The sequence below is a fragment of the Belonocnema kinseyi genome, chromosome 9, assembly GCF_010883055.1.
Source record: "Belonocnema kinseyi isolate 2016_QV_RU_SX_M_011 chromosome 9, B_treatae_v1, whole genome shotgun sequence".
In the NCBI taxonomy this organism is placed as follows: Eukaryota; Metazoa; Arthropoda; class Insecta; order Hymenoptera; family Cynipidae; genus Belonocnema; species Belonocnema kinseyi.
This window is the reverse complement of record NC_046665.1, coordinates 48,611,776-48,629,349: the sequence shown is the minus strand read 5'-3', so window position 1 is coordinate 48,629,349 and position 17,574 is coordinate 48,611,776. Positions and strand designations below refer to the sequence as shown.

Below are 17,574 nucleotides of genomic sequence, written 5' to 3'. Positions count from 1 at the left end.
AATGACCATCACGGGTATACAGGCGAATAGGGGGCGCCATGTTTCTGTCAACTGATATTTCGAATGCACTTTGACTCTCTATTTCTCTCTGATAGAATTTTCGACATTTCTTGGAAGAAATACAGTTCTTATTATTCCGATTAATGATAATATTATGATGTAATGTATTTCATTATAATGAAAATTGTATGATTAAATAATAACTTTTAATACTTAAGTTAGTTCTTCAAAAATAATGTACTTACACTGAACAAGTAAAATGCTGCTGTTTATTACTGTGCACTAGTCTGTCTTCGCAAATTAAATATTCGCGTAAACTGTTGCTTGCAAAATGAACAATTGAACTCACTTGTTTCTTTCACCTTTTTCACCTAAAACGTCCATATTTGATGCCGATAATAGTTTTATAAGACATAAAATTAAAACTCAGGTGGACTCGATGCATCATTCTCTGATGAATCTACGAATATCACTGACCACTGACCGCTGCGTAACTGCAACTTCATCATGTGTATACCTGGGTACCTGACCTATTGTACCTCAAGTCTTTCTAGGATAGCAATATTATTATTTCAGTAGCCTGCTATAAACTATGAATCTTCATAAACCTAGAAGAAGTGCATTCATTTATATAAATAAGACATTTCTATAAATAAAAGAATTATATGGATGTGAAGTTTGCAGAGAGCTACAAGAGTAATCATTGTCTCCACTTTTAACTCTGCGCTCGTGTATACAAGTTTGCGAGCGCATAAGTGGGCGGTCCAAGAGCACGTAATGGTGTGAATGCAAAATTATTTTAAAAATAATTCTTGTAATTTACATAAATAATTATTTAAAAATGTACAATAATGTATATGAATTGTGTAACTTATTATTTCAGGCAAAAAAACTGAAAACACATTTATTCTACAAATAACAGTTTCTTTTACTTGAATTCCAAAGATTAACTTATATTTTACAAAAAATTTAATTTAAAAATAAATTTCTTGTAAAGTGATTAAAAGTAATTATTTATAATGTTTTTAATATTCTATATGTTTTTTTTTGGGAATTCATATAATTATATAACCTATAAATACATAAATTGTGACTACTGCATTATAGTTTTGATTCAAACTAGATTAGCGCTGGAATTCCTCTTCACATTCTCTTTGCAAGTGATTCAGTAGTGGTGCCTTCGAGAAGGTTTTGACTTGAATCATAACCACAATGCGGTTGTGACAATTTAGGTACTTATAAGTTATATTGTCATATGAATTCCCAGAAAAATAAATAAAAAATATTAAAAACATTATAAATAATTATTTTTAATCACTTTACAAGAAATTTATTTCTAAATTAAATTTTTTGTAAAATATAAGTTAATCTTTGGAATTAGATTAAAAGAAACAGTTATTTATAGAATAAATGTGTTTTCAGTTTTTTGCCTGAAATAATAAGTTACCCAATTTATATACATTCCCTGTGCATTTTTAAATAATTATTTATTTAAATTGCAAGAATTGTTTTTAAAGTAATTTTGAATTGCACGCCAAGTGTGGCCAACCAGCGCACGGCCCTAACGCACGCGCAGTAGCATAGGGTGCCAACATTGGCATCACTGGTTCCGAGATAAATTTTGTATCTTAGTGTGTTCAAAATGGCTCGTTAATTACCAAAAAAGTTTGCGAAAACATTAATGATTTCGAAATTTTTGAATTTCTGAAAATTCTAAAAATTGATCCGAAAATTCTTTTAAAAAATCAGGTGAAGTTTCCGTTCGATTCTAACAACTTTTTATTCCTAATTATTTTTGCTATAAGCCCATGGTTCCCAACATGAAGAATAGATATAAGGAGACCAATCTGTAATGCATGAACTTCACCAAAAACGGTCACTTTTCTGTTGCCAAAAGTACGCACACACACATGTGTAAAATCACACTTACGTGTAGTTCAAAACTTTCCAAACGTGGCGTGCCAACCGCACTTAAAAAATATATGGCCGTCTCCATTCTTTTGTTTTGACAGGTCGCTTGAACAAATAAATAATCAATAATCAGACAGAATTTTGTGAAATATTTGTGGAATAAAACATTATTCGCCATAGAAAAGCTAGGTAGTATGTTTATGAAAATATCAAATTATTTTTACCAACACTATGTGTGCGACAAGTATTCGACGCGTTCGTAACGACAACAATAAACATACAACTTACACCACTCTGAAAGTCTTGTACACTACACTTGAAACCACACTTATTGGAAACTTTCGCTTTTATGCAGCGATTTTTAATTTTAACATCCTTGCCTTTATTCACAAACTATTAATTGTTCAACCATTATTTATTTCAATTTGAATCCCGTTTACATCGGCAGCCATATTTTTTAAGTGCAGTTCGCATGCCACGCTCGGGAAGTTTTGAACTATACGTAAGTGTGATTTTGAACATGTGTGTGTGTGCGTACTTCTAGCAACAGAAAAGTGTTCATTTTCATTTCCATTAGTTTGATCTCCTTATGTCTATTCTCCATGGTTCCCAAGAAAAAAATTCACAAGTCATCATTCTTGATCATGTAAATTTTCAATGATGACTTGAGATTTTTTTTCTTAAGAACCAGGAGCTTAAAGCAAAAGTTATCACAAAAAAGTTGCTAGAATCGAACACAAAATCACCTGAATTTTTTTAGAATTTTTGGAGCAATTTTTTAATTTTTCAAAAAGGGAAAAATTGCAAAATCAAAAAAATAATGTAAAACTTTCGGGAAATAAAAAAAAATTAGAAAAAATCGTGTTTTTTTTTGTTTGTTTAAACGATATTTTTCCATAATTAACCAAATTTTATCACATGTTCATGCACACCATCGGAAAAAAGAGATCTTAAGCTTCAAAAATATGTGCCTCTACATTTTGAACACACTAAGATAAAAAATTGATCTCGGAAAACTCGATTTTATTAAAAAAAAAATGAGAAAAAATCGTGTTTTTTTTTTTTGTTCAAACGATATTTTTCCATAATTATCCAAATTTAATCACATTTTCATACACACCATCGGAAAGAAGAGATCTTAAGCTTCAAAAATATGTATCTCTAAATTTGTTATGCCTTGAATTGCATGAGTTATAATTGCAGAAAGAGTGGTGTACCCAAAGGGGCATTTTCGGCATTAAAGGGTTAAAATAAAAAATGTCAATTATTCATGAAATTGACATTTAAACACTATATTCTTGTCTTTTTTTACAAAACTTGTGGGAAAATGATTATTTAAACAAATTAAAGGTTTGTTGAAAATAAAAAATAATGTACTGCTTGTACAATTATAAAATATTTTCAAATAAATTTATATTATTAACGATAATCAACTGATAATCACTTATTGGCACTTATTCTTTAACTTGTACTATCTAATTAATTAAGACATCAGTCAATAATGAAAAGAGAAATCTTTTGAAGTATTCGGAAAATGTAGACTTTGGCAGTTCATCCAAATCGCGTGTTTGTGCCAATAAGATCGTCAATCGACTGAGAATCTTAGAATCTAATAGCTTCATAAATTACCTTTATGAAAGTTTCAGTTGCTCTTTAAAACGTTTTTAAACACTGAACAACGTATCACATTTGCTTTATTTGCCAAAAATTTGATAATTTTCACACTTTCGGCTCCTAAATCAAAATTAAAGACGTGCGCAGACAAAACGTTTCTCAATAAGACTTCCTAAATTAAACTTGCATAACGTTACTCTAAACTTGTTGGCTCTGTTACACTGGAACCTGGAATTAGAAATATAGGATTTACGGTATTCCTAGAATTGATGGCCTCCGCATTTTAGTGATTCAGGGAGCGCGAAACCGAAAAATAGGTGTTGCTCAATCAAGCGTAACAAACAGAATATACGCCGCACTCTCAGCACATTAGTTGCATCAGGTTGCGCCATGCGTCCAAATCCAACCAAAATTATTCACGCAGCCATGCCTGTTTACGTTTGGATTCCTTAGACTTAAGATCAAGGCCAGTGCAGACCATGCCCGAAATCTTTCTTCATACCAGGTGCCAGTGTATTTAATATGAAGATATAAGAATGACAATTAGATAAGGGCCAAACATGAATTTTTTGATGAACAACAAAATTTTTCGACGATAGCTTTGCAAATATAAAATTTGTATGTTAGTAGACAAGCATGCGTGTCACAAGAATTCTTCATTTTAGAAGAAAAAATTAAACCAATCACTTGAATTATCACAAATTACATACGACTTCATGATATAATGCAACTAAAAAAATTATTCTCTATAATCTTGTATCTTTTTTAAAGTTATAATTTACAAATTTACAATAGATTCGATTTTCACTTTCTAAAATTTCAAGTTAAATTGTTAGCTTTTTCAATTATGATAGCTTTCGTTTTACAATGCGTAATTCTAAAATCTTTTACCTTTACATTTTTTTACTTTGATCTTCGTTTTTTAAAGTAAATTTTTTATTTAAAGAATTCTAAAATGCAGTTTTGAAGACTTAACCAATTAAAAGCGTTTGAAATTCATAATTATTAATAAAAAACGGTCTATTCGATCAACTATAAAGATAAATTGCTTAACGATTTTAAACATTGATCTGTACTTTAAATAATAAAAAGAGAACAATTATTGATTTTACAACACGATTATGAATCCGTTTGAAATTAAAGAATACAAAGTTTAACGTTAGAAATTGAAATGCTTCAATTTTGGGTTAAAAATCCAAATATTTTGTAGCAAACGCGTCTTTTTAGCTTGAAAATTGAACAGTTTTATTGAAATTTTTGTTCTTTCTTGACAAACAATTCTTTTTATTTGAAAAATCTAAATTAACTATTTTGATGAAATTTGTCTGTAGGGCATGAAAATTCAAACTTTTTTAATTAAGTTCTTTTTAATTAAAAGTCAACTTGTTTTTAGAAAATTTGTCTGTGTCACTTGAAACTTAATTTATTTTTGGTTGAAGGTTCATCATTTTAGTTGAAAATTCATCTCTTTGTTTGAAAATGTATCTATTTCCTTGAAAATTTAACTACTTAATTGAAAATTAAATTTTTTGTTGACAATTTCTATAACGGGTTGAAAATTTAACTGTTTTGTAGGAAATTCGTCTTTTGGCTTGATAAATCGAGAATTTGGTTGAAATTTTCTTTTCTTGACTGAAAAATCTTTTTTCGTTCAACAATTAACAATTTTTCTGCAAATCCTATATTTTTTATATGAAAGAAAAAAATTTTTTTGGTTGATACATCAAGTATTACATGTTTGAATTTTTTAAATTATTTGTTTAGTGCAGAACTAGATAAACCAAAGAAATGACAATGTTTCAAAAGAGCAAGAAAACATTCTGTAAAATCGAAATAACTCCTTAAGGATAATACAAATGTCTACTCCGAAGCTGATGCATTGTTGTATTAAGATCAGCAAATTTTGATCAAAAAAAGTTATCCTGTTTCAAGGATATAGATGTAGAAGTTATTAATCTCAAAGGTAAGATTAACTTAAACTTGGAGCAGGCTTGACCGCGGAATGCGATACAAAATTCAATTTTCATTTTAAAAATAAAAAATTCATACTTCCGAGATAATAAGTTTCTGAATACGAGTAAAGAAAGTTTTATGTAAAAAAGTTAGCCAGCTTCGAAAAAATCAACTAAGAATTTCGAAATAAAATTTTCATGGGTTTTCAACATTGGCTTTGGATAGAGAATTAAAAAATGTCAATTTTTTACAAAATGAAAATCTTTCTTCCGAGATATGTGAATGGTGAATGAAAATAAAAAATTTCTGACCCAAAAATTATTCTGTTCCAAGAAAATCGAAACTGAAGACCGGAATATTGCAGCATGACAGACATTTTTTCTAAAAATCTGAACAAAATTAAAAATAATATAGTTTTTTTCTCAGATAAGAATAATTGAAAGAAATATCAATTTTAAAATGGTATGACTGCAAAATCCCAAAAAGAAATATCCCAGCACTGTAAAATTCCTGAAAAAGAAAATATTCGGAAAAGAAAATTATGAAAATTATGAAATTACCGAAATATAAAAATCCCAGCTTGCAAAATTCTTGAATAATAAAATCTCCGATAGTTTATAATATTACCAAATTAAAAAATTTCCAGATAATAAAATTTCGGACAGAAAATTGTCGAAATATAAAATATCTGATATGGAAAAATTCCTGAAACGAACAAATTATCAAATTTAAGCATTGCAAAAAATTGGGAGATTTTTTCCAATTATTACTATTTTTAATTTACAACAAACATTGAACAGTATCTAATTTTTTTCAAACAGAATATTTTATTATTTTATATATAATAAATAAATAATATTGATTAAATAACAATGTTCTCCATGTTTAAATTCGGGAATTTTCTAATGTGGAGAATTGGAAAAAACAGTAAATCTGACATATTTAATAATTGAAAAATTTGCTGTCGAGAATTTTATAATTTGGAAATTTAAAAGTTCAGTAATATTATAAACTGGCCGGAATTTGATCTTTTGAGAATTTTTAAATGGGGAATTTTTATATTCAGTTTATTATACAATTTCCGGAATTTTCTATTTCAAATATTTTCTTTTTCGAAAATTTTACATCGAAGGAAAGGCGATTGAAAAATCCCAAAAAATAAAATTGCCGACACTATAAAATTTCTGAATTGGAAAATTTCTGAATAATAAAATTCCCGAAATTATGAAACAAACGAAATTATAAAATTGCCGAAATATAAAAATACCAAATTGGAAAATTCCAGACAGTTCATAATATTACTGAATTTCAAAATCTCCGAACAAAAAATTTCCAAAATCATAAAGTGCCGAAATACAGGAGTACCGAATTAAAAAATTCCCAAATAATAAAATTCCCGATAGAATATTTTAGAATTAGAAAATATCCGAATTAGAAAATTTCCGTATTTAACCAATTAGGAACATTGTTTAAAAAAAAAATTATTCATTTATTTCACGCACAAAGATCAAATATTTTTATCATATAACAAAATTGTAAATGTTTAAATCTTCCTATAATTATTCTTTAAATTTAAAAATTTTTTCAATTTGAATTTTGAGAACATTTTTTGTTATTTTGGATCAAATCGAGAATTTTCCATTTCGTTAATATTACAAACTGTTTGGAAATTTTATTTTTCGGGATTATAAATTATCCAAACTAAAAAATTCCAACATTATAAGATTCTCGAATTTAGGAAGAAATTTACTTTTTTGTTTGTGGCGTAGGTGCTATGCTAAATTTCCTTTTTGATGCATTTTTTTATACAATTATTGATATTTTGAATTCAAACAATAATTTATGATAGATACAAACATTAAAAGTTTTTCCTTTGGTAAATATATTTGATTAATGTATTTTTAATAAATAAATGAAATAAATTTATTTATCAAGAAACCCTTTTTTTAATGTTTAATTTTAATTTATGAAAATATGACAGACAACTGGATAAGGACTTTGATAACATCACTGAAATTTTTACTTTAGGATTTCGAAATAGAATTAGAAACGTGGTATCAAGATGAAAATAAAATAAAGATTTGGACGATGATTCGCCGAATTGAAACAATGTTTTAAAAATCGTGTCACAAAAACAGGGTGCGAATTTATGAGAATTTTCGATACGGTCTAGTTGTTTTCTCACATGCTTCGCTTCAATCGTTTAGGATTCTGGCTCGTGCTTTTGTATATTTAAAAGTGACATCATGAATTTATGATACTCTTGTCTTTAAGATTTTGTACTGATTTGATTGTTTTTATTGCATTTTTAAATTTTATTGTAAAATTTGATAAAATCCTAAAAAATAAAAAACTTTCTTAAAAATTTTCTAGATACCTTATATCAGAAATCTTTCAAAATCTTTTTGAATCTCTTCAACAATCCTAGACATGTTATATGTACGTTACGTCAAAAACAAATAAAATTTTGAAAAAAATCAATTTCTTCCTTGACTGAAAAATATATTTTTTAATTCAACTATTTATTTCCAATTATTTTTACCCTCAAAACGAAAATCTACACGTGCATGTAGCGCATGATTGATGATTTCATCGAATATAAAAAATAAGTACTACAGGCTTTCCTTTAAAAAGAATGTATCAATTTTTAAAATTTAAAAACAAACTATTTTTTAAGTGAAGCTGTTTGTGAAAAAGGCACCTAACCACTAAATTTTTAATTTTGAGAAAAATTCAAAACAGTAAATTATTTACACCAATTGTAATTATTATGCAGATAGATAGTTTAAAATTTTAGTAAATGTTAATAAATATAACAAAAACATTTCAGAGAGAGGAAAAGGGATCTAAGTTAATTTCCCAGAGAGATCCCTTTTCCATGATGCATATTCTTTTTTAATTTTTCGGGGAAATAAAAACAGTTTCCAATCTGTGTTTATTTTTGTATAATTTTCTTGGAAATTTTTAAAATATTTTTGTTTTGAGAACTTTTTTATTTAACCTGCTTTCATATTGACGTTTACCAACAAATTTAGTTTGCTTTTATAATACTTAGATCCGTTTTCGATTATGAAATAACATTTATGATTTTTCTGTTATCTCTTTATGGAAGCGCTTTTCTGGATAAAAGGTATTATGTAGTTTTATAAAATTATTCACCATCCATGCGGTTAAATTTAATTTCATTATTTAGTTTCAATTTTACCTTCTGATATCAGCAAACATTTTTGAATTTATTTAGATTCATTTTGACACTCTTTATTCAATTTGAAGATAATTTAGATTCTGTTATAATAATATAATTTTTATTACAGAATTTAGTACTGGGCATGTAATACACCTATTGTTTGTATTTGGTATAATTTTAATTAAAATATTACATCTCTTTTTGATAAATAGCTTCAATTTTAGTAGAAGAATGACATAATTTTTTATCAAATATTTTTTCTCGGTTTTAACATTTTGTTCGTTTGGAAATTCCTTTTCAAAACGAACAAAATTTGAAGGTCACATGATGACCTGATAAAGAATTTCCTGTATTGTAGAATAAGATCCAAAAAAAAATTCATTAGGAACCCTAATTGGATCCTTGCCTCTTCATCGATCCGATGATAACCCAGTGGGCACAACATTTTAGAACGTAATTGGAACGTCCTAAAAACGTTTTTGGGACGTACAAGTGAAAAGAAGTCATTCGAACGTTTTAAAAACTGTCCTAAGTCAGGCCAAATAATGTTCTTAAAACGTTTTATGTTCCAATTACGTCTTTAAAACGTCTCTGGAACATTGTATGTTAATGGAACGTTATATGAACTGACTTAGGACATTTTCAAGACGTTCTAAAGATGTTCTTTAACGCTTGTGCCCACTGGGAACTTAATGCCACTTCAGCATCTTCCTCGAATTTCTAATCTTTTTACCGAAACTAAATGATATACGCAAACTCGTCTTAACTTGCGTACAACCGAATTTGTATTCGGTTCTAAAGTTGTATTGGAGAAGTAAGAAGGGTAGCTATTTCTGGTCGTGGGGAGTGAGACTCGCCACGCAAACGGCTCTTTAGCCACTTCGTACATCTAGTAGTCTGGCGTTCGCCGCGTATCGCAATACATTCGAGACCATGAGAGAATGCATCGCCGAGGAATGAATTTGTTGAAATCGTAGCAGCCGCGACTGCAAAATAAAAAAAATAAACAAAAAATAAACAAAATAAATAAGACGTGAATGGTGTGCTAACGTAGGCGAAATGGACTACTCCAACTGATTGGCAAAAAATTCGATAAAATCAAACCAATTCTTCCTGAAGTTTCTGAAACAAATCCGAAATTCTGTATTGATAGATGTAAATCGACGGGTCCATAATTCTGATCTCATTCACTTTGAACAAGAAAAACATTTCCCTTTTTTAAAGCAACAACTTTTTTTATTATTTAAAATTACCTTAGAAGCCTGGAAGATTGCAAACTGATACCATGGAACTATGTAATTGGTGGAACTTCTCAGAATAAAGATTCACATATAGACACCACGTGGATAATAAATTCTGAATCACTCCGCAGATTTAAGAGTTTCCATTAAAGTGTCAGGATGAAATGTAATTTTGGCCCTGCGAGATCAGACATAATATTTCCTTGAATTCAGCCGAGGCAACATCTGGCAAACAGAACCGACGAGATTTCTGATAAAGCATCATCTTGGAGTAATTCTTCAAACCATCACAATAACCGGGAACCATTTGACATTTTTTCGCGCGGAAAATTTGGGAATTGGCCAGCTACCAGATGAACGTGTGCACTCCAATGGAATTCCGCAAGCAACTTGAAAGCAAAAATAAATATACTCCTCCAAGTGAAAGAAAAGCAACCACCCTTTGTCACGAGTCATGAACGAAAAAGAACTCTTCCAACCATAAAAGTGATAGCGGAAGTTATGCAGTGAAAGTTACTAACACCACGTTTTACTAAAATGTATACAATCTGTGATCTTGTGTTTTAAAAGTATTGAAAATGACGTTCTAAATTTAAGGATTCGTTTACGGTTAAAGAAGGTTTTTTCTACGATTAGTATCTTCAACAGTGAGAAGATAACTTAGAAGATGTTTAAATGACAGTCTACTCTTAAGTATTTAAGTCAAATAGCATTGAGAGAGTAAGATGTCTTATTGCAGGATTACGGGGAGGAGTAGGGGCCTCCCCAAGCCTAACTACTTTCCGCTTCTGCCACCAATCAGCCCTGCAGATGCCAAACGTTTTTGTCGCATTACCGGTAAATCCTATGGTTTACCGACTCACCATTACATTCCCGTTCTCTTAGGCGTCCACACACATGACAATACAAAATGTAAAATCACCACTTCCTCTGGATTGGGTCCGCACCACTACACCGCAGGTTTGATTCTCAGCGAGAAGAAGAAACATGTTGTGATGAAAGATTATCGATACATTTTTCCAGTGTTGGAAGGAGAAGGCGAGCAACAAAAAGCTCTGAGAGAATTGCTCAATTCAAAACAAACATCTCCTGAAGAGGAAAAGTGTAATTTCGTCTACACTGTTGAGGAAAGAAGATGCAGTCTTGTTTTTCCTGCACGCCTGGAAGCTGCAGTTAGAGACGGTGACGTTAGAGATGTGATGCTTTCAAGGGATTGCGATACAGTGTTCTTAAGACTGAAACAGGGTAAAAATGTGTCTGTCGATTTCAAGGATTTTAAGGACTTGGAAGATTTGTATAATGGGTTTGGTCCCAGAGAAGATGTTGTTAAGGAAAGGCAGAGACTGGAAACGGAGGCAAAAAAGAAGAAAAGGAAGCGGCAAGCTGGTTTGAATTACGCAAAGAAGATATTTGAAGAAAAGGAGAAAGCTGCCGAGGAAGAGGAACTGAAGACAGCGAAGCAGCTGAAGTTAAGAAGTATCAAGGAAGAGAGGGATGAGAAATTAGTAGACTGGAAGCATGTAGATATTGGTCATGCGAGGTCTAGAGGAAGTTTAGTGATGTCTTCTGGCGAGTGGAGGGATTTAATAAAACCCTTGGATCAGTCTTGTGATTGGACTACTTTTGGCAAGGATGGTATAGTGGCTAAAGGTCTTCCAGTTGTGAATAAAATGCCGGAACCTGTGAAAGTTACACCTGAACTGATTGATTTGACACAAACTAAATTAGGTTCGATAAGCATACCAATTGCTGAAAAAACCGGCGGATTTGAGGCAATTTCGGTTGTTCAGCCCTTTGCACCTTTAACAGTGGAACCGGATGCTGAGGTCCAGATAGCCTTGAAGAACATTCCATCGCAGGATCTTGAAGCGACAAAGAATGTTGATGCTAAATTTGTAGCAGCTGGCCAAGAAGCTCTAGAAATTTTTCCCACGGTGGAAGAAATCCCTACGTTGGTGCAGAACGTTGTTAAAGGAGAAAATGCAGAAGTGCACAAAGTGAGAGGCTTAAAATTAGACATTAATTCAGCCAAGAGGTTCATCGCTGGACAGACGATTCAAACACCAACGGGTCCAATATTCGTACCTGGGCAGACTTTGCAGACACCAAGGGGTAATACTTTTGTCCCTGGGTTCACAGTTCAGACACCAGATGGGCCGATACTAATTCCTGGTCAGATTGTGAATATTTCTGAAGAAGGTGGAAAGAGTACATCGGTTTTCGTAGCCGGACAGACCTTAGCTACTAAAGATGGAGAAGCGTTTATACAAGGCCAGACGATTCATGCCAATGATGGGGCCAAATTTGTGCCGGGTCAAACTGTTTTGACAAAGGAAGGTCCAAAGTTCGTGGCAGGTCAAGTCACAGGTGATGGTAACTTCGTACCTGGACAATCTATCCTGACACCGGATGGTACTAAGTTCATGCCAGGTCAAACTGTCACAGATAAAAATGGGGATCAGCTCTTTGTTCCTGGACAAAGTGTTCAGATCCGAGATTCCTGGGAGTTTGTTCCTGGACAGTGTCTGTTGACATTAACTGGAGATTCACAATTTGTTCCAGGTCAAACGATGCTAACAACTGAAGAAGCTCGTTTTGTGCCTGGTCAAAATGTCATTAAGGAATCAGGTGACGCTTGCTTCGTCCCTGGAATCACGGTAGAATCAGAGCGAGGATTGAAATTCGTACCCGGTACAACAATGAACACACCTCAAGGTATGAAATTCGTTGAAGGACAAATAGTAAAAACACCTGACGGAGAAAGGTTCGTACCTGGATTGACGACAATTACTAAGGAAGGTTTCCAGTTTGCAGCAGCCAGAAACATCAACGAAGTCATCTACCTGGAACCTACTTCAGTGGGAATAGCAATCGATCCCAAAACTGCCAGTGCAATGTCCCGTTTCCAACAACAAGAGAGTTTTGGTCACATGGTCCAGACAGACAAAGGAGTAGAGTTCATCCCAGAAAGTGTCAAAAAGTTTCCAGAAGGGAAAAGGATAGTGCCAGGTCAGTTGGTTCGAGGTGGAAAAGACGGACCTCGATTTGTTCCTGGAGTGATGACTGAGGAAGGATTTCTCCCGGGTCAGATAGTGATGACAGAGAAAGGTGAGCAATTCGTTCCTGGCCAAGTAGTTGATACGAGCAGTGGACCTAAATTCGTACCAGGTCAGATGGTGGAGACCCGAACCGGAACAAAGTTTGTTCCGGGCCAAACAGTAGAAACGGCAGACGGGCCAAGATTCGTTCCAGGTCAGATAGTTGAGACCAAGGCCGGACCAACATTTATTCCCGGCCAAGTTATATCCACAGAAGATGAAGGTTCTAGGTTTGTCCCTGGTCAGGTGGTCGATACGCTAGACGGTCCAAGATTTGTACCAGGACGTGTGGTTGAATCCAACGAATTGGGAGTGATTTTTGTACCTGGGCAAATCGTTCAGACGGAGGAAGGTCCCAGATTTGTTGCTCCAGATTTGACAGACACGCCTGAAGGAGAATTGGAATTTTCGGTTCAAGGGTTTGAGGTGACTCCAGAGGAACTAGGTTTGCTGAGACCTCAACATTTACACTTTAATGCATCCTCACAACATCATGGGGAATCAAGTATTGATTCGAGGATGTTGCAAGAGTTGTCTAAAGCTGGTATGTCTGTGGGGAGAAATGTTCAAACGGATTTACCAAATGTGGATGTGGATATAGATCCGAAAGCTGTTACTCTTGAACAGGCTCTTGTAATCGCAGAGAATCTGGGACTTAGAGGAAGCTCGGCTGTCAAAATGGCACAGGTTGTGTCGACTGTTGCACAACTGGCCAAGAATATTGTTCAACAGCAATGTCAGCAGATTTTGCAAAATCAATTGAACGAGAATAATCAGAGTCAACAGAAGAATCAAAGTCACACACAGAAAAATGGAATAGAAAAAGTTACAAATGGAGGTTCATCGGTTCCAGTGAATGGTACCTCTGAAAAAGAAAGGAACGGTGAAGATGAATGGCTACACTTGGCTGTTAAAGCAGCAATTTCAGCAGCAGTGGTAACTCTCACAAACGACAAAACGACAGACAAAGTAGAAAACGGACAGGACATTGTTTTATCTTCAATCAGTGAGGCTTTCAACGTTCTTCTAAGACAACACTCTGTCAACTTTGATCATTCAGTCGACGAGGTACTCCGAATTCTACTTATTCCCCGAAACCGAAGTTGCTTGTGTAGTGGGGTTTTGGCTGACTTAGCAGAGTCCAACTACAGCAAAGTAGATATCCTGAAATCCACCTTGACCAACTCATCGATAAAGGATGAAATGGTCCTCGAAAAACTCTCACAAGTTCTAGAAGAAGAGCATGGCAGTGACTTGGTTGGCTCTGCCTTTAGAACTGTATCAAAAGGAGATCCAGGATTAATTTCTCGTGTCCTGAAGAATGTTTCTCGAGATGTTGCTGGAGTGGAAACAGAAAAGGAAGCAGCTGAGACGGTTCATAAAGCTATAGTTCAAGCTGTTCGAGAATCGAGTGAACTCCGAGTCAAGGAATTATTGAATGATGAGGGAACAAAAGTAAGAGATATGCTACTTCAAGCGGTTGGTTTGGCGAGAGCTTTAGGTATGACGTCAACGGCCAGCAGCCTGTTGGCAGTGCTCAGTGATGAAAAATCGACTAGGGTTTTGGCTGGTGATAAATTTACTCTTGATATTTTAAAAAGGCTAACGGTGATGAGAAAATTAGCAGGAGAAAGGCCTCAATTTGTATCTGCTCTCGGAGATCTTTGCAGTGATCCAGAATTAGCAAGATCAGACCCTGTGTTGAGAACTTTGGTACGAGAAAGTGCAGCGCTGATGATAGTTCCTGAAGAAGGACCTCTTCAGTCATCTATAGATGTTCCTACTTCACTCTTACATGCTGAAAATAGCCTCGCTATTGAAGACTTTTTGATGAGAAGAAGTCACAAAACTTCATCGATTTTCATGATTCTGAAGCAAGGCTTTCAGTGTGTTGTACCCAGGGAAGCTGCAAGAAGTGTCCTGACTGGAGAAGTTGCTTACACAGTTTTAGATGAAGATGGCATTCATCATTTTGAACCTCTCAATGTCTATTCGGCTCTAAGGATGAAAAAACCGGCTGCCCATCGTTTTTCCATGTACTGCTGTCCTGTTGCGAAGGAAGAGGATTTCGATAATGAGATGATGTCTACGTTCAATGGGCCAATTCCCATTACGACTACAAGTAGCTTCGACGAGTCGACGATGGAGAATTTGGAGAGGCTAGATAGCATCGGCGTTACTTTATCCAGGTCTGATAAATTGATTGGATGCGTGGATAGCCGAGAAAATACACCCAGTTACCGGAGACTTTGTAGTCTTCATCGTGAAAACAGTAGCGAAAGGGTAATTTTGAAAACTTTTCTAAAAAATCGAGAATCCATTACGGACTGTGTTAAGCCATTGTGCACTGTGAGAGTTAAAAAATTCAGGGTGGCTACAAGACCTGCGAGGCCTGCAGAAGGCATGGAATTTTGAAAAAATTCTAGAAAACCTGAAAATTCGATGAATTTAAAAAAAAAAGGATTGGAATTTTCAGTCGCATTTATTTTAAACTCTCATTAATATTTTAGTACTTTACTACGAATTGGAAATTTGCATAGTGAAGCTAAAGTGTTGATCACCTCTGAAATATGGTGTACAATCATTTGTGAAATCTTTGTGAAATCATTTAGAACTTTTGGAACCATTTCGAATTTTTAGTATCTTGAAAATCTTCTAAAATATTTTTGGAATGCTAAAATGAATCAAATAGTTTCAACTGAAGGAAAACAATGTGTGGGCTGAAATCCGACAGAAGTACAGAAAAATAATTTTGAAATCAGTTGATATCTACTGTCCTATTTTTAATTTGGAAATTCTAATTTTAAAAAATGTACAAAAATCCTTACTTGTTTAAAAGCTATGTTGAATTTTTTATATCTAAGTCACAACAAATTTTTGTCCTAAAAAGCAAAATGATACAATATTTCTTTGGTCCAAGTTGCAGATACTTTAAAAACAGTACATATAAAAAATTTGCTATAATTTCCGAGAAAATTGAATTTTTTAATTCAAAAAATAGAACAAAGGATATTCATAAAATTCAAAAAACAATTTCACTTTTTTCGAAAGCCAACCGTTACATTTTTCCCCTTTAGATCAAACGATGTAAATAATATAATTATAATACCATTTTCTTGTAAAACCTTTTGAAATCTTGCTGAATTTATTTTAAATCTTTAAAACTTGTCTGAAATGTTTGTAAACTCTTTTAAATATTGAGAAATCTTTTAGAATATTTGTACAGTTATTAAAATTTTAGAAATCTTTCTGAATTTTTTGAAAACTGTACATATAAAGAAAACCAATCCACAATTTTGGAAACTTTAAAATCTTTTGAAATATTTGTGAAATCATTGTAATCTGAAATTTTTGGAAATCTTTTTTTAAATGCAAAAATGAATCAAATTCTTTGAGCGTCAGGAGAAAAAAGTGTGATTTGGCATTTGACAAGAGAAAAAAATTAGTTCATATCTCCTGTTTTCTCTTTTTATTGAAAAATTTCAATTTTTCAAAATAAAAAAAAATCCTATTTATTCGAAGTATTCAACTTTTTCCAAAATGTGTACGTGTGAATGGACAAAAAAAACATGTTTTACGTCCATTTAAAAAAAAACGGAAATTGAACAAGAAATTTTTTTTAGTTTCTAATTTTTTATTATTCGAGATTTATTTTGTGTAAATTTGAAAAACTTGAATTTTAAAATATAGAAGAACAAAGGATATTAACCGATTTAAAGAACTTTTCACTTTTTTGGAGGCTAAACTACACATTTTTCATCTTCTCTCAATTCGATTAATTTTAGCGTTTTTAATCCAACCTACTCTCAAATCTTCTAAAATCTTTTTAAATCTTTTAAAATATTGATGAAATTTTCGAAATCTTTGTGAAATCTATTGGACACTTTTGTAGATTCTTTAAAATCTTTATTAAATCTTGAAACCATGTTAGAATCTTCTGTGAAATTGTTTGAAATCTTCTAAATCTTTTTGAAATCTTTCAAATCTTTGTGAAATATTTTGAGTCTTCTGAAACCTTTTTAAATCTTTGGAATCTTTTGAGATTCCTAAAATGTTTTCAAATCTTTTGGATGGAATCTTTATAAAATCTTTTGAAATCTTTTGGAACCTTTTTCATTTTCGTGAAATTATAAGATATCTTTGTGAATTTTGTCAAAATGTTTTATATCATTCTGAAATCTTTAATATTTTTGTGAAATATTTGCAATCTTTTGAAACCGTTTTAGAGCTCTGAAATCTGTAGAAAACTTTTCAAATTTCTTAGAATCTTTGTTAAATCTTTTTGAGCATTTTGGAATCGTTTCAATTTTTATGGAATGATATATCTTTGTAAATTCTATTGAAATATTTTGTATCTTTTTGAAATCTTTTAAATCTTTGTAAAATATTTAAAATAAATTGAAACATTTTTAAAACACTGAAAGTTTTTTTAAACTTCGAAATTTTTTTAAATCTATGTGAAATCTTTTCGAATATCTTGAATTTTTGTTAAATGGTTGTACATCTTTGTGAATTTTGTTAAAATATTTTTAATCTTTCTGAAATCTTTTGGAATCTTTTTAATGTTTGT

At 32.2% G+C, this 17,574-nt stretch overlaps 1 protein-coding gene across 7 annotated transcripts in view; it reads left to right on the top strand.

The window, feature by feature from the left end:
• Positions 1-17,574, top strand: part of LOC117180885 (obscurin) — a 250,331-nt gene that overhangs the window by 69,998 nt on the left and 162,759 nt on the right. For 5 of the 7 annotated variants that reach the window (XM_033373461.1, XM_033373455.1, XM_033373456.1 and 2 more), the window contains exon 1: positions 9,578-15,287. The exons of the other annotated variants lie outside the window; for them this stretch is intronic. In XM_033373461.1, the coding sequence (XP_033229352.1) occupies positions 10,632-15,287 (4,656 nt within the window). In that variant the 5' untranslated portion in view covers positions 9,578-10,631. Of the gene's footprint in view, positions 1-9,577; positions 15,288-17,574 lie in introns of those variants that run through there. 7 annotated transcript variants of the gene reach the window in all.